General features: G+C 41.3%; 2 protein-coding genes across 4 annotated transcripts; one reads left to right on the top strand and one right to left on the bottom strand.

The window, feature by feature from the left end:
- The first annotated feature begins 5,572 nt into the window (after window positions 1-5,572).
- On the top strand, window positions 5,573-14,765 carry LOC108579957. 2 transcript variants are annotated; one of them, XM_017943599.1, is made up of 4 exons: window positions 5,573-5,676; window positions 10,003-10,194; window positions 12,677-13,058; window positions 14,068-14,765. In XM_017943599.1, the coding sequence occupies exon 4, from the start codon at window positions 14,068-14,070 to the stop codon at window positions 14,746-14,748; it is 681 nt and encodes a 226-aa protein (XP_017799088.1). In that variant the 5' UTR covers window positions 5,573-5,676; window positions 10,003-10,194; window positions 12,677-13,058; the 3' UTR covers window positions 14,749-14,765. The 2 variants fall into 2 exon arrangements, with proteins under 2 accessions (XP_017799088.1, XP_017799087.1); XM_017943598.1 differs by having other exon boundaries at window positions 10,003-10,487.
- A 2,726-nt stretch (window positions 14,766-17,491) lies between these two features.
- LOC108580122 lies at window positions 17,492-18,823 on the bottom strand. 2 transcript variants are annotated; one of them, XM_017943788.1, is made up of 4 exons: window positions 18,783-18,821; window positions 18,041-18,223; window positions 17,825-17,947; window positions 17,492-17,742 (listed from the first exon to the last, which is right to left on the bottom strand). In XM_017943788.1, exons 1-4 carry the CDS (start codon window positions 18,789-18,791, stop codon window positions 17,539-17,541), a joined length of 519 nt encoding a protein of 172 aa, XP_017799277.1. In that variant the 5' UTR covers window positions 18,792-18,821; the 3' UTR covers window positions 17,492-17,538. The 2 variants fall into 2 exon arrangements, with proteins under 2 accessions (XP_017799277.1, XP_017799278.1); XM_017943789.1 differs by having other exon boundaries at window positions 17,494-17,742; window positions 18,041-18,205; window positions 18,783-18,823.
- Between the last annotated feature and the right edge of the window lie 2,622 nt (window positions 18,824-21,445).

The following is a 21,445-nucleotide window of genomic DNA, read 5'->3' as shown; positions in this document are numbered from 1 at the left end:
CTCTCTCACTATATACCACAAAAAAAAATCCGCGAAATTTTTCTATTAAGTTGCCTGCTCGTGAGAGGCGAGGTTTCCTCAGCGTCATTTGTGTCGCGACTGCAGAGACATATAGACGTGTTTTCTTTGCCTTCTTGGACACGTGTTTAGTGTCTAGTTATTTATTGATTGCCACATCATCGCTGCTACACACCGTTACCAGAGTCCCTTGGGTCAATTTCTACGTCATCGCCACAACGTACGAGATCGACGGGAAGAAGTTGGCGCCATTTATCAAGAGGTATATAAAAATAGCCGTCATTTCCGGTACGATATTACCAAAGGAAAGGGTGCTTCTGACTCGTTCAAGCTGTGTCGTCCACGTAGTTGAAGGGTGCCGAGACAAAGAGCAAGTAGAAGAAGCGAGTAGAGAAACCGGAATCGGTGGCGGCGGCGCTGTTAGAGAGAACCTAACCTAACCTGTAGAGAAAAAGGCGGCAGTCTAGCTAGAAGAAAGCAGCCACGCTGAAAAAAAAAATGGTCGCTACTAGGAAGAAATCGTCCGCTGCCGCGGCAAAGAAAGCCACCGCCCCGAAGAAAGTCAAAACTGTCGCTGCGAGGAAAGTCAAAACTGGCGCCGCGAAGAAAGCAGCAACGAAGCAGAAAGCGTCGCAGTTAAAAAATCTGTCGAAAACGAAGAAGACTACGAAGGCGCCAGCGGCAAAAACAAAGACACCAAAGCCAAAGACAGCCAAATCACCGAAGGTTACAAAAACCACAGCGAAGAAATAATCGTTTCAAGAAAAAATACCACACTGGCCCTTTTCAGGGCCACAAACTTTCTAAACTGGTTCTTTATTCTTTGAGACGAGGTTAGCTGCAAATTTAGGATGAGCTATATATAGTGTATACTGGTTTTGCCAACATCACTCACTGTTGGTCATGAACCTATACACTTAGATAACAATTTGCAACGCAATGTAACATGATCTGCAACTTCTTTTATTATTGCCTGAACGCAATCTGTGCAACTTCGGTGCCAGTTATTCGCGTCTGAAATTTTTGTAGGTTAGGTTCGTTTTCAAGTCGTTCTAGAATTTACTACGATCGTTTTATTTTCCGATCTGAAATATTATTTCACTTCTTACGCAGCAATATTGTCTCCCTCGAGTTGAAAGAATTTTTGTTCAATTAGTTAATATTTATACATTGTAAAGGCCTAATAGGTAGATTTATATGGTTTCGAGGTAGCTTATAAATTGACATATGGTTTATATGTTGAATATTTAACGTTGGAGTCTGATATGAATATTCGTTTCTACGTAGCGTTTTAGAAACAAGCATGTAGGTTCAAGGATAAAGTTCTCGTGTGACTCATCTCATCGTAAAATGCGTAGCTATACTGCCATTAGTGTTTCTATGGGGAAAATACTGTTCGTTTGGTAGGGCCCACTTGAGAAGGCGTCATTCGAAACATGTTATTTTAAATATGCGAGTGATTTTCATTAGCTTCTTTTTCATCGAACCTTTTTTTCCTGCGTGTTTTTCCTTGAAAATTTTGCGATCGAAGTCTAACAACAAAACAGAAGGACGGTTCGTATAGCATTAAGTAAAACGTTCGTCCGAGGACGTTTTTCTTTGAGATAATTATGTTAGAGATCGTATTGAATATGATATCGTGATACGTGATACTGCACGTAAACACAAATTGAAATCAATTCTTTAAGAAGACTATATCATTTTATAAATGTATGAGCGAAAGATGAGCTAACAAATGAAGTAACGAGAAAAGAATAGGTGTAAAAAATCGTAGACTTTTCAAGTATTTCTGAACTATTGTAGAATCACAATATATTTGCTGTTCCATTTCAATTAGTATTTGTCATGAAGCATTACATTTCAATTAATATTTCTCACAAATTTGCATGTGTTACATATGTATATGTTAAGACATTTTCCACACTACGCAATCTAAAAATACAAGGTTTTTTTTCTGATGATGCAATGGTTGGAGGAGTTCTGTACTTAAGGGCGACGCGACCTGCTTTACTGGTAATGCAGAAATGTTCGTAGTGGAATTACCGACTGGAAGCAAAAGTTTACAGAGTGGAGTCACGGACGACGTACAGAATAGACCTTGCACCTAATGTATTTTCGTGTCTAACGTTTTGAAATAATGATCGTGTAAAGAATCAGAGTTTTTGTTTTGCCCTGTACGATATAAAGCGATGAATTTAAGAATTACATACAATCCAACCATTAAAGATGGTAAAGTCGACAGACGTAAAAAATCATACTGTAAGATAAATGTATACAATGTATTTTATAAAAGGTTACAATATACCAGTATTGTTTTACAGCATTTTATAGTCTATTTATTTTTCCCTTACAGACCACGCCCATTTCCTTTTGCATAAGTGATGATAAATGAATGAAAAATTGATTATAAATATTAATTTTAAAATATCTGCAGCATGCAATTGTTTATTCAATATGAAATTAACAAATTAAGCTATTTTATTAAGTTAAAGCATGCAAGAATTTTGTTTAAGAGTTCCATATAATTATAAACTATCATCTGAATTGTTATTTTTAACAAGGAACACTAATTATTCTCTAATTAAAATACTTTAAAATATGCCATAAACTGTATTTTGCTACCTACATTATTGGTAATGTTAAAGTAACTTCAATTTGTTATAAGTGTCAATTACATATAATAAAAATAACGAAGATTGTAATAGTAAAGAGAGATAAGGAAACGAATACAGGTATATAGATAAGGATAGCACTAGAGTTAGCCAAGGAAAGGAATAGGGATAGACAAAGACAGAAGAAAATGGCGGACGAGAGTAACGCCATCTCGCGTTTGGTGACGTGAACTACAATTTTCTAATAAGATTACAGGATATAAACAGAGGTATTAGACAAGGAACGCACTAGTGTGCAAGAAGGACAGAGAGAAATCGATTCCTATTGGCTGACGGACACCATTGCTCCACCTCCCACGAGCTACATCAAGTCGGCCAGGGAAAAATCATGAATAACTCAATAATTACGATGATTTTGTAAACCTTTAGAATTGAAGAATGAAGTGTGGACCTTTAGCAACTTTCACATATAGATTTTAACGCAATAGACCCTTTCAATGATTAGTTATTAGCAATTTTAGTACGGGATGTCGGCAAATTTAGTACGTGATACCGCACATCCGTCTTGTTTTTCATTAATTTTGTAACTTTGCACAGATAATTTATACACTTTTATATATGCGTTCGAAAAGCTATTCCTTTAGCTACTTTCTCATATAAATTTTAATATCCTAGACCCTTTTAATAATTAGTTATTAACAATTTTAGTACGCGATGTCGGAACGATACCGTATACCTTTACGGTTATTCAATAATTTCATAGCTTTCTGATAAATTCTCGTGCAAACAACTATATGCGTCTGAAAGGCAAGTCCCTTAGCTACATCCTCATATAATTTTTATTAACATATTCGGTCTAGTTTCAGAGTTATTAAATATTATATGAGACAGTCCACTATTCGTCGTACTCGGGTACAGTCAAATGTTACAAACAATTGGTAATATCTAATAAACCACCTCACTTACGGTTACCAAAATGATTGAAGAATGTAAATAAAAGTCCATTCTATATTCTCCATGCTTAAAAGTGCATAATTAGTCAGGCATTTCTATTGAATTAATGAAAATGTGTAAGGATTGAATGCGACGAGTGTAATACTCTTCCAAAATTATATGAGAATATAACCAAAGGAGTTACTTTTCAAACACATATAGTTAGTTGTATGAGAATTTAGTAGAAACTCATGAAATTATTGAAAAACCGTAAAGTTGTTTGGCGGTATGCGATATCGTTACCGACATCACGCACTAAAATTGTTAATAACTAATTATCGAAAGGGTTTAGAGCATTAAAACCTATATGAGAAAATTGCTCAAGGTCCGCACTTCCTTCTTCAATTCTAAAAGTTCACAAAATCATCGTAATTATTGAGTTATTAATGATTTTTCTCTGGCTGACTTGATGTAGCTCGTGGGAGGTGGAGCAATAGTGCCCGCTAGCCAATAGGAAGCGTTTTATCTCTATCCTTCTCGCACACTAGTGCGTTCCTTGTCTAATACCTCTGTTTATATCCTGTAATCCTGGTAAAAAATCGTAGTTCACGTCATCAAACACGAGATGGCGTTACTCTCGTCCGCCATTTTCTTCTGTCCTTGTCTATCCGTATTCCTCTCCTTGTCTTACTCATTACTCTAGTACTATCCTTCTCTATCCCTATTTCTTTCCTTGTCTAACTCGTTTCTCTAGTGCTATCCTCATTTACCCGTATTGCTTTCCTTGTCTAACTCATTTCTGTATTGCTAAACACCTCGACGATCTTATCTTTCGTAGTAAGCGCGACTAAATTATATTGTATTGCGTGGGTAGAACTGCTCATGATCTTTTGACAACAGCAAAACAAGGGCATATGATGAATTGTCTACTAATAAACAATTACGTTACTTTTTTATTGGTAATTTCATAGTTGCGTTTAACCCTAATTCCAACTACTACTAATGTCGTAATCTTCTTCTATGTAGAATCGGTAACGTAGGTAGCGACATGAAAATGGTAAGGGTCTTCTCGGTCTCGAAGCCCCGGACAAAAAAATCCCATAAAATGCTAGATCTATCCTGTACGTAGTCTGTAGTTGGATACAAAATCACATTAGGTGTTAGGCCTATTCTGTATCTCGCCCATAGTGGAGTGACGGCTTGACGGTAAAACCTTGACGGTATCAAAGCTTCGGTCATTCTACGAAGCGTGGCGCTACTATATCGAAGGTAGCGACAAAAAATTAAGAAAAAAAAATGCATGAAGGCAAGCTTTGTGTAAGAGCATTGAACTTTATTTAATGATGCACGTACGAAGACGTAGCGTGTATTTAGAATACAAACAGCATCGTTAAATCAATCATTGTTCAATCTAAATTTTCCCTGATTTCGTTAAAAACGTTTTAAACAGGCTTTTTCTCCCATCTCTATCGCTGATATACACACACTCGAAGTATATTTAGTCTCATTTTTTTTCCCGTGTTCGCGATCTCGTCATACTTTTCGCCGTTGACTGTACGAATATTTCTAAACGTCGACGAATGTTTGCTAGACCGTTTGCGTTACAGTCGTGTGTTTTCCTTTTCACAGCGAGCGATGTCGTGGCTAGAAGCCGTTGTCAGTGCCATCGAGAATCAGTTTGGGTGTCGCGAGAATCGCGAGTAGTAGAGGGGTCGTGGTAATCGGCGTCCATATGATGCCGACGAAGCGTTACCAGGTGACTCAACCGACTCGTGTATGTCGGTTTCAAAGCGCCGAAAGAAAGGGAAAGTACCCGAGACATCGAAGCATGGGAGTCAGGCGTGCTCTCAGTCCACGGAAAGCGACTGAACGCACGCGAGAAACGATCCTCTGCGTCGATCCGTCGTGCACCTCGCGGAAATTCGCGAACGTGTCGTCGTCGTCGTCGTCGTAGTAGTAGAGCGCGTCATACACACGGTGCATGACAGAAAGAAAAAAAAACACACACACATTGGTTGAACGTTAACCGTTGGATCCTCGTGGTTTGCTGACCGGTGACGTCTTTTTATTTTCTTTTCTCTGTGAGATGTGGATCGTGCCCTATCCAGGAAAGGTAGGGAATGATCGATCGGTCGTTTTACCTCTATCGATATATTCCTTCTCGCGTGGTAAACATCTTGTTTTTTTGTTCGAAACATCTTTGTTTTCAAACTTGGAGAATTTCGTTTAGATGTTCGGATGGTATTTGAGAGGTTATTAGAAATTCGTCGATCGTCACCGTGAGGTTTAACCGAAGTTTTCAAAGTCTCGAACTTCTCCCACTGGGTGATTTCATTGTTCGGATCGTTCGAATGTTTGTCAACGATCGTCGAGAGAGAAAGAATTCGGTGGAGCACGCTTTATTTGCGCAGCTGCGAACGAAACAAAGCCGGTGGTTGGTCAGCAGAAGGCGACACGAGGTGCGTTCATGGCAGGAGGTAAAACGGGCAACCGCGTTTCAATCGAGTGTGTACGTGAAACCATTGAACTTTTTTCTCTTTTTTTTTTTTACGGGCACAAGGACACCGCGATATCGGAGAAGGGATCGAAAATCTGGTAGTCCTTCGTCGGACAGTGTACACACACCGTTCTTTTCCCTCTAACACAGAACAAGCCTCGATTAAAAATAATATTTTCCGTTCTTCGACAGTTCACACGTGAATACGTATGTCGAATACGTAATGAAAAATTCCAATTAAACTTAGATGACGCTGCGATATTAACGTGACGCAAAAGAGGAGGACCTTGAACATTCGCGCCTGGCCTTCGATGTCTCCGAATGAGAACCTCTAAACGATTCGTTCACTCGAACGATACGAATTTATCCGAGAATACGTAGAAAAATACTCAAATTTTTCACACTGTATTAAATCTTGCAATAATAAACACATAGTAATGGCGGGGGAATTGTCTTTAAAAACGTTAACAAAATATCGAATCTAATAAAAACAATAGCATTAGAGAGATATCGTTTGTATTTGTAAAACGAGTTAAAAAAAAGTGTGAAATATTTTTTAACACATATAAATACACGAATCGAAACATTTTTTAATACATATAAATACACGAATATCGAAATGTTTCGATATAGACAGAAATATACAGTGTATCTGAATAATTTCGATCATCACTGACACAATTTTATTCGGATACAAAAAACGAGGTTGGAGATGAACGTCGAATGAAGTTCGTGTGTTGCAACGGGGTTAATCGTGGCTTCATTAACGGCGGCCATACTCCGTAACCGCGTAACCAGCGATCTACGTCGGATAATAGTATTATACCATCATTACGCAATCGTGAAAATTTCACTTTCCGAGGTAGGACGGTGTGTGTGTGCGCGCGCGCGCGCGCGTCTCAAGATAGCGGACTGTTTCGCGGCGCGTTCGAGCTCGAGCGCGCGTTACCTTTAGATATTGGCGCGGATTTTTATCGAATGCCCGTACTCACGTCGCCTATCTCCTTTCGTTGCTTTTTTTCTTCCCTCTTTTTTTTTTTCACCTGGCGAGCTTGTTCAACCGGTCTTTCTGTCACAACGCGCGCGCTCGTGTATAGTTAGCCGTACAAGGACGAACGTGGCGACGCGCCTGTTCCTTCGACACTGTACGAAATTTTCGAAATTTTTCACCAACCTTCTCGCTGCGGTTTCTTAAACTTTTCTCGTTAGTTAAGTATCTTGAAATTTTGTTTCTAATTAAATTTAAATAGTTTAATTTTTGTCTTCGATTAAATCTGAATAGTTTAATTTTTGTGTCGAATTAAATTTAAATAGTTTAATTTTTGTCTTCGATTAAATTTGAATAGTTTAATTCTTCTCTCTAATTAAACTGAAATAGTTAAATTTTTCTCTGTAATTTCGTATCTCCGATAAAAAATGAAGCTTGCAGAAGGATTTTCGGCAAATTTAAAGAAAAGTCTCAATTTGCTAGAAAAATTCAAAAGTTTGCGCAGGAATTCTGTCTTTCTTTTTAAGTTACAAATGACATCAAATATTCTAAAACATTTATACGCTATAAGGAAGTAAAACGAAGGCTTCCCGAGGATGAAATTTCTAAGAATCGGAATCTTCTCTCATACATGGCGAAATCGCTAAATAAAAATGAAGCTTGCCTAAGGCTTTTCCACAAATTCCAAAAAAAAGTCCTAAAAGTTCGCGCAGGAATTCTGTCTTTCTTTTTAAGTTAAAAATGGCATAAAAAATTTTAAAATATTAATACGCAACAAGGAAGTAAAACGAAGGCTTCTAGAAATTTCTGAGGATCCGAATTATATGCACGCTACCGCTCTCTAAGATCGTTCCAGCAACGTCTTGTACGAAGTCTCGAGACGGTAGACAGAATGGCTGGCTATTACACAATGATTACAAACGTACCCGGACTACAGTTGCGTAATTGTCAGCGGGTAAAGTAGCTGAATCGCGTGGCCACACACAGGCTCGTATGCAGTCCGCGAATCCTATTATTTCATTTCTCCGCGTCGCGTCGCAATGGAGAGCAGCGCGAAAAAGAACCGGCCGGATCGATCCGTAACGTTTTATCGTTCGCGGTTTGCTGCGCAGCCATTATTCCGCATATCGTACGGAAGACTGGCTTCACCTTTCTCGTTGAACTCGTCGTTGTTGTGTGTGATGCAACCCGCGATACAAGTGTATCCTTGAAACGCGGCAAAATCAAAGAAACACGCGGTAGATGTGCCGGAAAACTAACGTTAACGTTTTTTTTCTTCATTTCGAAGTTGTAATTTTTGGAGAAATTCCGGGGAATATCTTAACTTCGATTATATTTCGAGTAATTGAATTTTTCATGGAACGATCTAACGATAGATCTTTGATTTACGATTCTTAATCTAACGATACGAGAATGATCAATTTACAATTAAAAGACTTATGTACCTGTCTGACGAGGATTCCGTCGAAGGGTTTCCTTCGATATTTCCATCGGTCAATTCCTTCGAGTCATCGAAGACATCTCCTATCTCAGCTTCATCCTGACGTTTATCCACTTTGTTGCACATTCACGTTCGCTGGTTAACGACGAATGCACATGTTGATAATTTAGTCACAATCAGACACACTTGTCACTACACTGTGATAATCACTGTCACAGTTGTTAATCTGTTACGTAATCTGGAGATCGGCGACTCTTAGAAGTCGCCGCGTCTCCTCAATAGAGGACTCGACGCTACATGTAAAATATTAAGTTTCACTTGTTATCGCTTATAATTGACAATTCATCATCGTATGATATCTGAAGGGAAAAATTCCTATGTCAAGTCTGACTTATACTTATCTTTGTATAAGATGAATATGTTCCGCGGACCACCCGTTCTTTCGTTATTTAATTTGGTGTGAGAGAATTACAATAACGTAAGGAAGGCGAGATTTAGACGATGAAGTGGTCGTTGTCACCTACGTAGAGTCACCGGAAAAGAAAGCGCGCGGATACTCGAGGGTGTCGTAAATTAAGCCTTTTCCCAGGACAGTTTGGACCAGGAGGCTGGAACGGTTTTTCGGTGCGACGCAGGCATAGGACGTGGAAAAGGGCAGTAACCGGGGAAATTACGAAATAAAGATACATATCCTTAATAGCTAACGTTGTGCTTGTTTTCTTAATTTTGCGCCTTACGATAATAACTTACTGTTAGTTGCGCCTTGTACACTCAATCGACAGAGTTCACACTAACAAAAAAGTATTTCGTCCGCAGCGACTGCAATAGCTAGGCGCGCGCCGTCCATACGGAGAGCTTCCTCAGGGAGTTACCAATATCTTCCTGCGACTCGCAACGTGTTAGAAGCTTGAATAAACCTCTTGTTAAGATTTCAACTGGTTGCGGTCTTACCTTCCAAACTCACTGTCCACCCTTTACCTGCAGAAACGGGGGAGAACCAAAAATTATACACACACGAATAAAATTTGTACGTGTTTTAGACAATAATCGACAGAGCTCGCGCTACCAAAAAATAATTCCCACCAATAAGGCTAGCATGCCTACGGAAAATACGACCGCAAAGAGTTAAAAGTGTCGCAGACATTCTATTACCCAAAATCCAGTAGAATCCAGTAGAAACGCTTAACCCTTTCGTTACTACAGGCGCCTGTAGTCCCTTTGAAAATTTCCTCGTACACTATACCGTTCGAGCCGTTTGGTGCACCTCCACCTTAATTTAACGCTTAATTTCATCCTTCACGCACCTCTACCTCAATTTAACAAACCGAATTTTAAAACGACACGACCGAAATAAGAAATCTTGCAGCCGTGGTTAGAAATTTACCCTCGGTCAGCCACGTTACGCGTTAAAATCTGCCGCAGCGAAAGGGTTAGAAAGAAAAGAACGTACTTTCTGCAAGACTCAATTCGAATTCTGTAATTTACAGTCTCTTCTTTGTGTTTCTTCTTTCAGGAGTCCTTCGGTTAATTAAAAACATCGAAGAAGTAATCGTCGGACACACGATCTCGAACTCGTACAGCCTTCATGGAATCGAATCGTTCGAACGAGCCACGGACGCTCCGGAATCTCTGCGTATCTGATCCCTTTCGTTAACCGAGGACTCACGATGCTGGATCCAGTGTTTGGAATATCGACAGTGTGGTGGTTAGTGGTGTACGCCAATATTCTGCTGCTCTTTTCACCCCTGGTGCTGCTCTTCATCGTCTTCCTGCCGAATTTCCCGATACTGTTGCTCAGGAGGATGTGCTACATCCCTATAGAGTCCATATGACACGCCGAGACGTCGACGATTCCAAGTTTTCCAGCAGTATGATTCCGTCGTTACAATCTAACGTCGAACGATAACAGATTTTACCGAAAGAATTATAGGTTGAATTTGCTAGTTTAAAAAACAGAAACCGGTAGAAGGAGCGATCGTTGAAATTGTAAATTAAGAGGTAATTATAAATAGAATTTTACGACTGTGTACGCTTCGTTGTTCGAGTAGTTGAGAATTTCAGTTTGCTCGGTGCGAGATTGCGAATTGAGAATGGTTATAAAGGCCTGTATTATTCCGAGGGAAATGTAGCGTGCAGGATAATACAGCGATGGGTTGAATGGGATCAGACGTGGCAATTTCGACGCTGACAAATTGCTTAGAATATTATTACCAGCCTTTATCACACGTTTTCTCTAAACGCGATCGAAAAGTATTCGCAATAATCGACACCTACCTGCTGCTACTTTATCTGTAACGTTAAAATAATTCGAATTAACACGGTTCGGGTGTTTCAATTTCTCGATAGAATTCTAGATACTCGTACCAGACATATTTTCTCGTTTTCACGTTGTAAACAAAAATGACGATGTACACCGGGGAAATCAGCGAGGTCGCGCGAAATGCAATTATAACGCGATTATAAGAACCTTTCTATTCCCATTTTTTTTTTTTACGTATTCGTGAATTAAATCGCCAGAATTCCAGGTGTATATCGCGATTTCTGCACACGAATTCGACCCTTCGCCTAGTTCTCCGATCTGTCGCGATACTTTCCGCGACCGTTGCCAAGATTTCACGCATTCGTAAACGACGGATAAAACCGATATAACGGGAACGGTGTTTCGCAAAAGAGTAGACTCTGGCGGACAAGTTGAAAATTTCGAGAGATCGTCAGGTTTTCAACGGGTCGAAACATCACCAGACTTCGTTCAATTCTTGGCGACAGCCAGCTGGCTCTTTATTGTTCGTGTCGTGCGCACCGTTTAGAATTTTTGTATACAACGTAAACACACATCTGGTCCGACAAGGAGAGAACTATATTTAAACGTCTCCAGACGACGCGCAAAAGTTGTCCTGCGAATTTCCTTCAGCGTTAATTATCACGCTTGATTTTTCTTCCGTGAATTATGTAAAACGAGAACGTGCGTCATTGAACGTTCGCTGTTGATCTTGTTAAATAGTCACCTACCTGGCATTTTCTCCAATTGGTTTCTCAGTCGTCATAAATGGTACTTGTACGAGGAAATTGGCGTAAGAGATTGGACGATTAACGCCGTGTCACTTGGACGTTGATTCGAGCTTTCGTGATACACGACCGTGTCGCAGATCGATATCTGGTCTCGGATCTGGTCTTCGAACAATAAAATCGAAACGATCGAGGTCATTTCTCCTGTTTCTCTCTCTCTCTCTCTCTCTCTCTTTTTCTGTCCTTTTGAAACGTCTTAATTTAAGCGCGATTTATAGTCGGCACCGTGACCGTACGAAATGCCAAGCACTATTTTCTAACCGTCGTGTTTGTCGAAAGAAAAATACGCTGCAGTTGTATGATGGAAAAGATGCTTGTATATAACTTAATACACAGTACCTGCCCGAACGCTGTTAATCAATCTGTTCGTAAATGTTCGGCCTGGAAGTTTTAGTCTGTTATTCACGCGACGTGTTTCGTCCCTTTAATTGCACCGTTCGTAATTACTCCTTTGTCGCCTGTCGCTCGTAAGAAGCTGTAATCGTTTCCGTGGTTCACTGCCGGTATATTACCGGTATAGTTTTTGCTACCAGCGTTGTCTTTAATACACTTTATTATTCTACTTTGTGTAAATTGTTTGGAAAAAAATATATCGAGCGTTCATCTTTTGTAAATTGAACTGAAAGGTTGTCGCAATAAAGTTTGAGAATTTACGCGACGTACGATTGACATGTAATTATTTGCTCCAGTAGTATGTACCTACTTTACGAGCATTCCTTTCTCGAAGGACCAAGGATATTGGAGGTAAGGTTGCTGTCGCTTCAGCACTTAAAACAGTTGATAAATGAATTTTCAAACTTTCAAATTGTCCAACTTACAAATTTACAAACTTCCAAACTTTCAAATTTTTAAACTTCCAAACTGTCAAGCTTTCAAATTTTCAAACTTTCAAGCTTTCAAATTTACAAACTTTCAAATTTTTAAATATTCAAGCTTTCAAACTTTCAAATTTTCAAGCTTTCAAGCTCTCGAATTTTCAAACTTTCAAATTTTTAAAGTTTCAAGCTCTCGAATTTTCAAACTTTCAAACATTCAAATCTTAAAGATTTCGAATTTTTAAATTTTAAAACTAAAACTTCCAAATTTTCAAAATTTTAAGCTTTATTTTCTGTTCACTACAGCACGTTGAATAGCCCAGAAAGGGTACCAAATACCTTTCGAACGTCTTCGAACGCATCATCGTGAACGCACGAAGGACATCACGGTGCGTTTATCAATTTAGGACGGTGCATCCGCGATCAGGTATACGGTAAAATCGCCGTCCTTCTGCAGTTCACCGGCTGATAGAGGCGGGCCTGATGTTGAACATTACAGTACCGATCACGGAGTACTTTCGCCAAGTAACTTACGTAGTGGGGGAGGTAGGACTTGAACCCTGAGACCCCATGGGCCATATATACTACGGTTCCATGCAGCTCTCTTGCTACTTGGTGTCAGCTTCTCGACGATCCCTGCTGTTCTATAGGGAAGGTACATTTGAGAGGGAGAACGATCAAGTAAAAGGTAAGCGTCGTTGATTTAACTCGTCATCGATAACAATCATCGACCGTCATCTTCTAACATATTCCATTCAAATTTCAACGGTTCGTTAAACCCGATAAATCAAAGCCGAAACATTACACTCACATAGTTGTAAGATGAATAATAGAAGAATGCAAGAAGATACATAAGAAGAGTCACGAAAGATAATACAAAGGAATCGTTGCAGTAAGCCACCATTTTCTCTCTCTGATCTCTTTTAACAATCTTCTTTGTACATTATTCAAATTTCAAATTGATCTATTAGAAATGATTAATACCGTTCTCATTCTTACTATCGATTATTCGATCGACCAGCTGAGCTTCACGGAACGCAAGAATTTCGCTAGGTGCGACAACTCGATCGCACCGTATAACACACCTACGAAGAAAATAAACGTTCTTTTATTCTATGCACGTGTAGTTCGCCTCTTTTGTATGCGCTCCTTCTCTCATCGAGCACACGCGAGATCTTTATCCACACGGGTGGCAGCTACCTTTCCAGAAACAATGCCCAGCTGGTTGACACGTGGCCAGAACGTGCGTGTCTCTTTCCTCAAACCCGAGGACAGATCATGAAAAATTCCTTGTCCTTCCCTATTACCACATCTTTTCTCTCGAGAAACTTTCTCCCTATAATTTCCCATTCTTAACCTATCTAGCACAAAAATCAGAATATCACACTCGTAAACCAAGGTGAATTTATTCACCCAAGTATCATATCCACATCCGTTAGATAGAATTAATAGCGACATTGTACAGCAATGTGACGTTTCTGCATAGCTTTGTTGTTGCATCAACGGTTACCAGTTGCAACTGTCTACGTGCACCGTGCTAGTGTTAGATTTATCTGTACCCTCTAGCCGGACAGCGATCTCTGAACTACATACTAGATATCGTTATTAGCTCGATGATACGACACTTCGTATATTGACACGTTACACTGTCACAATTACCACCTGTTATTACCAACTCTGCATTGAACAATTTTCAGATGAATCTCCTCGTCGTGTTCACGCTGGTTACATTGGTAAGTGGTGATCCAGGACTCCTCAGGGTGCCTAAAGTTTACAACGCTGTCATCACGAGTAATCAAAATTTATCTCCATCGAGAGCTTACCCGGTGATACAACCGGTGATACATCGAACAGCGGTCGGTTACGTACCGCCCTTTTATTACACCCAAGTGGCGCCTAATCTTCCTGGACCGGAAGTGGCGCATCTTCCGCCAGGAGCGTCGAAACTCAACGATCAATCTGACGTCCAAGTCCCAGAACCCACTACTACGGTGGAAGAATCGAAGCCAACAGACGCGAAGGACAAAGTGGAACCGACGAATCAAGATCCAGAGGAGGACAAAGATGCCTCGAAGCAAGAGGCCAAGGAACAAGAACCGCTCAGCTTCTACCCTAACTACCAATCGCTCTACTACGATCCGTATTTCTATACTTACAACGGATATAATCCTCACCTGGTCCCAGGGACGTACTACGTCGATTATCAACCTTACGGTACTTACGAGCCGATTCCAGCATCCACGCCGAAGAACGCCGCGTCTGGACACTTGCTTCCAGCTTATCACGAGGAGAAGAAAGAGGGTGGCAAAGTGCAGAAAGAAAAAATACCAGATGTACCACCGCCACCTCTACCAACGGCTTTGTCGAAAAGTTCTTGAACAGCTTTCTCTAGAATTACTCGAATTTTTCAGTTATTTACGTTCGACGAGCAGACTGATTATCCGACAATGGTATGGAAGAAAATACGTCTTCTATAGGGTCTGACGAGAGTGACTTGAATCGCCTGGCGATAGCACTCTCGAAGTGAAAATGCGTTTACTGTGCATACAAGGCGTTTACCGACGACAGGAATAACGAGAGATCGAAAATCGGCGATAATTATTTTATTAGTTCTTATTGATAGATCGTCTCTCTGAAATTTGTTTAATCGTCTATACGAAACAGGTGAAATAAATTGATTTCTCATATTAACAGGCAGGGGATAATAACGTAATAATACCGTGATATATGAATTCCGGTGAAATAGCAAGGATTATTATACTAAACGAAATTCACTGGGTTTACCGTACGATAAATGTGCTATGGATGAATATACTGGAGCACGTAGCGGGGCTTGTACAATGATTGAACACCGGTTCAGTCGTAGATGCATTGGTTGCTTATCTTGTCCACGACCCACAGCTTTATTACGCACCACAAATGCTTGTTTCCAATTTCTTCGAATCTGGCAATCACCTGGTTGTCCATTTTTTCGTCCTTGTGGATCGTTATGTTGCCAACGTTCTTTGTCATTGGTATCAGTCTGGCACATGTGACGCAGAACGGTCCGTCTATCGACACCGTTAAATTCGCGTCCATTTGCTTCGACTCGTCCGCGTTTAACAACAGATTGTGCTGGTACAACATCCTACCTTTACAGGTGCCCCATGTCAGCACGCCCGACCGGCCACTCTCCTGAACATATTTCAATTGTCATCTAAATTATTTCGATTGAAAATAATCGTGGTGAAAATAACGTTGCAGTTCGTATTATCAAGAATATATTATAGATTCGAACGAGTGCTCTTGTTTCTTGTTATCGCTTCAATGAACGTGTTAGTGGAAGATTTAATCGTTCATTCGCTATTTATATAGAACGATAAGTATAGTTTGTACATTGCGAAGTATTTGTAAAAGAATATATGAAATTGTGTTGAAAACGAATTTGTTTTTTTTTTTCCTTACTTACTAGTTCATCTTTCTGGTCGTACTGGTTGCCAGTGCCGGTTAAAATTGTATGGGGATGTAGCTTACTCTTCTTGATAGTGTAATAATCGTAGCCAATCGAAATATTTTCCACGACGTTAGACTTCGATGATCCCGGCACAGATTTACTCGTTCGATTAGCGCGACTGTCAACGCTAGATTCTGTCGTCGCTTCTTTAGTTTTCGTTATAGAAGAACTGATACCGTCTGAAGTTGCATACGAAACTCGATTAAGCTTTGTGTCCTCGAGAGAGTAATACTCGTAGTCAATCGTCGCAACGTTCAAATTGTTATTCTTCGTTAAATTCTCTACAGGTTGATCCATTTGGTTAGGGTGACGCTCGCTGTTAGGTTCTGTGGTCGTTTTTTCAGTTTGCGTCGCAGAAGAACCCTTAGTACTCGATTCGAAGTCAGTTCTCGTTGTAGGATTCACGGGACTCGATTCGAGGTCAGTTCTCGTTGCAGAAGAACTCACGGTACTCGATTCGAAGTTAGTTCTCGTTGTAGGACTCACGGGACTCGATTCGAAGTCAGTTCTCGTTGCAGAAGAACTCACTTCGAAGTCTTTGTTAGTATTACTCGTTTCACTCTTTACGTTGTTCACACTACTTCTCTCAATATTAGTCGAAGGTACGCTGTTCATGTCTAGATTAACATCCAAGCTGTCCTTTCGTTCTTCTTTCCCATATTTTTTCTTTATCTGCTGCTGTCGAGCATAGAATCTTTCCATAATCGCCTTTTTTTTCGCGTAATAGTCAGACTTTGCAACTTCGTACTTCCTTCTTATCAGCTGGTTATCGTTCGTCAAACTATCCACATCACGCCGACGAATTTTCTTTCTCGTCTCATCCACGGTTTCATAGGTATCCAAGTAGTTCCAGCTTTTCGTATTCTTCCGGTTCTTGTAGTCAACATTTCTCAGGTGTCTCACAGCCAATCCGTACTTATTGTATCTCTTACTCGCCCTTCCGAACTCGTCCAACACAGTCGAGTTTCTTTTCAACTTACCCCCGTGTCGTTCACTCTGTTCGTTCGTTACTTCACCCTCTTTCAACGACGTTCGAACGACATTCGAAGGTCTGGCACTTTTGCAAAATTCCTTGGTCTGACCGCAAGCGGTTCCGTTGTCGTCGGCGATTTCGGCTCCTTCGAACTTCACCTTCCATCTCCTCGGCCCAACTTCGTCGAACACGTTCGATTTCTCGTAATCCTTTCTCTCAACTTGCAATTCGTTCGAGACAGACGCCCCTTCGACAATTACGAAAATCGTCAAAGCTACGCAGACGCACGAGAGGCTCTTCGTGATCATATTCGCGAGACGATGTGAACGACTCGAGCGTCGACAAAGTGAATGGGGAACGTCTGAGATGGGTTTCGTATCTTTGAACTTAGCTTATCTGTCGTGTGCACCAGAATGTTAAATATATCTCCTTGCACGTTCTGCAATTGTTTCTTCAAGCACGTTACTTTATTTCCAAGATTTATCGCGACACGGTGAGAGTAGGATTGTTTGCCTTTCGCGGCGAGAGAGCGACACCCTGTTATCACGTAGCGCAAATGGAGGAGTTCTACATTCTCTTATCGCGTCGGATCGTTAGTGTTTCCCGAGGTAGTGTGAAAGAACACTCGAAGGATGTAACAGGGAGCGATGAATGTGTTTTATTGAAATTGTATCGGTTCACAGAGGCTGTGACACAGTCGTTTTAAACGGCTTCGACAGTGATGCTGTCCTTATCGCTATTTTCTTCGTTATAATTCAGCTTCTTTTTTTCCTCTTCAGGTTCGACCTTTGTATCCAATTTCTCGATACCGTCCTCACTCCCCTCGTTTGGTTTCATAGTGGTCGTTGATGGCGGTGTTGATTTGGGCGGTTTTCCTGGTTGGACTGGTTTCAAGACAGGATAAACCTGAAAAATTCGATCGATAAATAACGCGCAATGCGTGAAAAAAGTTGAGTTTATCGTTGGTAAATTTCAACACTTTTTCTACCGGATTCAATGGAAATCGGAGGTCGTAAACTGGGGCCCCGTAATAGAGGCTATAATCAGGCACATGGGAAGGTTTCCCATTTGCGAGTACAGCAGTGGGAATCACGTTCATGTCCGTCTGTACCTGGAAGAAAGAGCGGTCGTCGATGGAAAATACAAGCATAGAAAAGTAGAAGATGAACGTTTCTTTCGGAACTTTCTGTATAGTTTATTTTACACTGTAAACGTAATACGACGGTGTTTTGTAGTGAAGAAGCTGCGGTTCCACGGCGATGGTCTCAGAGGGGTACTGATAATTGTTCAGGTACAAATCTGGCCAGGTCGGTTTCGATTCTATCGACACGACCAGGATCACAGCGAAGACAAGCAGCGTAACGTGGACCTTCGAACAAAGAAATTTCTAATTAACAAACATTATTATTCCGTTCGTTAACGATACGACCAACACGTTCACCGGTGCACGAGGTGACATGTGTGTGTTTGCAAGTATAAAAAAAGAAAAAGAAGACAAATCCTCGAACTGATGTGACACGCGGGACAATGCGGTAGTCCGTGAAAGATTCATCTTTCCATGCGTCTCGACTGAAGAAACACCGACGCTTTTGATGATACGAGCTTTGGCTCGATGCGCAGTACCGCGTGGCCCGCATATCAATGATCCTGATTCACAGGCAACGCGGAAACAGATATGCTCGGGAGAAGTAACGGTTTGATCGTGGCTTGGGAATTATTTATAAAAAACCACTGTTCGTCTTTCTCCCTGGAATCGTTCGTATTTTCGAACCTTTCGCATCCTTTTACGCGGCAAAGAAAGAAAAGAGAGACGAATACTACGTGTTTCAGCGTAAATATTTGTCGAGATACGAGTTGTAGAAGAAAAAGAAAAACGAGGAAAACGTTCGACGCGAAGTAAAAAAGTCCGCAGGTTTGACGTGCGAGCAATTTTTGTGAAGACTCACCTGCATCATGGTGTTCACACAGCTTCGTGATAGACTCGGAAACTATCTGCACTAACCTGAATTTCAGCCCTACCCACGTTTTATATATTCCTCATGGAGAGCAAAATCCCCACCCCGTCGAATATCATCCGTGATTGTTTTTTTTTTTCTTTTGCTCCTACGCTTAGCTCTTCTGTCGTTTCCTCTCGGTCCTCCGCAGCGATCAACGGGATACCAGCTCGTGATTCTTTTTTTCGACGATCTCAGAGCCGCTCCGTGGTGATTAAGGAGTCTCAATCCTTGGTAATACACTGTCGACAATTCTTATCCGCATCGGGAACGAATTAACGTTCGGAACGTCTTGTATTCCTACTCCGTGGTGATTAAGGAGTCTCAATCCTTGGTAATACACTGTCGACAATTCTTATCCGCATCGAGAACGAATTAACGTTCGGAACGTCTTGTATTCCACGAAAATCATTATGATATACGTACGTAAGAGAATCGTGTGCAAGTTTTTCCAGTTTACTCTTACAGCGAGATTATGGAAATGTTTTCGCATCCAGGTATCACGACGAACAGGTGAAATTACGTTCGGCGAGGAGAATTTTCCGATATTTAGATTGTGAAATGGAGAATTTATCGGTATATCTCGAGATCGGTGAACGTCGATGTTCTGTGAGTGGAATATAGTATGCGTTATAATGTAAAATTTATTTGTTGGATCGAGTAGAATGACGAGATCGAGGAAGGAGAGGCGTACGTGAACCGGTTAACTCTGGCAAATTGTTGTTTAGAATATGAATGAAGGGTGTGGCCTGGCTGCTTTGACACCCGAATCTACATTTCTAATGTCTCTTCAGCTGGTGTCACCGTTCCGTTGCTTCGATTTTGATCGATGATTACGTAGAATCACCGGAGTCATTCTTAAACGCGGCAAGCGCCATCGCGAGTTTCACCTCGAGCTTCTTTAGAATATGAATGAAGGGTGTGGCCTGGCTGCTTTGACACCCGAATCTACATTTCTAATGTCCCTTCAGCTGGTGTCACCGTTCCGTTGCTTCGATTTTGATCGATGATTACGTAGAATCACCGGAGTCATTCTTAAACGCGGCGAGCGCCATCGCGAGTTTCACCTCGAGCTTTTCTGACAATAGGCGAATTCTACTAGTCGGAAGAACAATGTACCGACGATTTAATTAAAACGGATCTCTCGTTCTGTCTCTCTCTCTGTTTTGCAAAAACTGTCGCGTGGGTTTTATTGGAAGAGAAACAGTGCGATTGTCGGCCGAGGAGAATGTAAAAATTCGAGGTGAACTTCAAGGTGTCGGTGCCAAGAACTTTGACATTTTCACGGAAAGTTTGCAAGTAACCTCGTCTCTCAACAGCACAAGAATATCGATACAGGATCGTTTCGATGGAGAAATTTCGATGGAATTTATCCGTTTAATCATGGCTGTTCGACGGAACTCGCGAAATCGGAAGTGCTCGAGTTCGCCGTGACGCGGCGAACTGTTATGGCTCCCGAAGGACGTCACTCAAGGTCGTCTTGCCTAAAATGCAGAAGACAACTTCCGACGATGAGACTGAGATACGCGCCGTTGACTATCGAGGCAGGAGAAACGATACGGTCAGATGTCACGTTGACGTTTCAAGGTACGTATTAACCCTGAATAGGTTATATCGTTTGATACATACATTTGATACTTCTCTATCCGGGGGAAAATACGCTGGAAGCGTAGATTATCGGTAGGACACCGAATGGACGTTACGTAAAGTGACAAGAATCACGATGATCTAATCGAACGAAACTTACAAAGTTTTTATTACATCACGATGACGGGGTTCAGTTTCAGCCTAACCAATATTGTATTACAGTACGGAACAGTAGTATTTCTAACGATTAATCAACACAGACGTACGTTTAATCCTTAAATCTGTAAGATACTTTGTGCATAAGTATTCGAGATTGTTCGAGCGTAATTCGTTAGCAAAGGAAATATTCCGTTTAATTTGACCGAATAAAGGAAAGAACGAGGGAGTGCAGGGTGAAAGAACGAAATCCATACGAAAAACCCGCGCGTGCCGTGGAGAGGCAGCTCGGTGGACCAATTCGAACGAAACCGCCCTTTCGTGAATCGATAGGGTGAAGCTCGTGAGGCGTCGACTACGCTCGTGGATGTTCGCACGGCCAGTAATCAATCCGCGGGAGGTTTCGTGTTTATCAACAAGTGCCGCATACACCTGATTCCGCGTCAGCTTCCGTGACAGGGCTCGTTTCGTTCACGAGCCACCGCGAACAGTGGCAACCCTCGGTGGTTGCTCCGGAGTCGCGTTCGAGGACGAGGTTAAAACCGCCTCCCGAGCGTCCTTGTGCGGCCACCACCTCGCCGCCCGATAAATCCTGCGTATTTTTCCGGCTGTTCAACGTCCAAGGTCTTTTCTCTTTTCCTCGATTTTTACCTCGGTTTTCGACGATATCTTCACCTCGAGGATGGACCGAGGTGTTTTGTTTTGGGGAATTCTGCGCGCCTCTCGAACAGTTCTTCGCGGTTTTGTTGATTTTTCACGGTGAAAAGTGAAGGATTGCTTGGTTGTTTCCGCGGAGGTAAAGAGGGGTTAGGTTGCAGAAGCTGCGTGGCTCTTTATTCGCCTATGTTATTCTTCTGTCGGTTCGATTTTAA

Source organism: Habropoda laboriosa, unplaced genomic scaffold (assembly GCF_001263275.1).
Source record: "Habropoda laboriosa isolate 0110345459 unplaced genomic scaffold, ASM126327v1 scaffold2, whole genome shotgun sequence".
Classification (NCBI taxonomy): Eukaryota; Metazoa; Arthropoda; class Insecta; order Hymenoptera; family Apidae; genus Habropoda; species Habropoda laboriosa.
This window is presented reverse-complemented; position numbering and strand designations above follow the sequence as displayed.

Coding starts and splice junctions, on each gene's coding strand:
- LOC108579957 (XM_017943599.1), top strand. CDS start 14,068: ATGAATCTCCTCGTCGTGTTCACGCTGGTTACATTGGTAAGTGGTGAT.
- LOC108580122 (XM_017943788.1), bottom strand. Junction 17,948..18,040: donor CGTCGTATTACGTTTACAGT/GTAAAATAAACT, acceptor TCTTTCTTCCAG/GTACAGACGGACATGAACGT. Junction 17,743..17,824: donor TCCGATTTCCATTGAATCCG/GTAGAAAAAGTG, acceptor CGAATTTTTCAG/GTTTATCCTGTCTTGAAACC.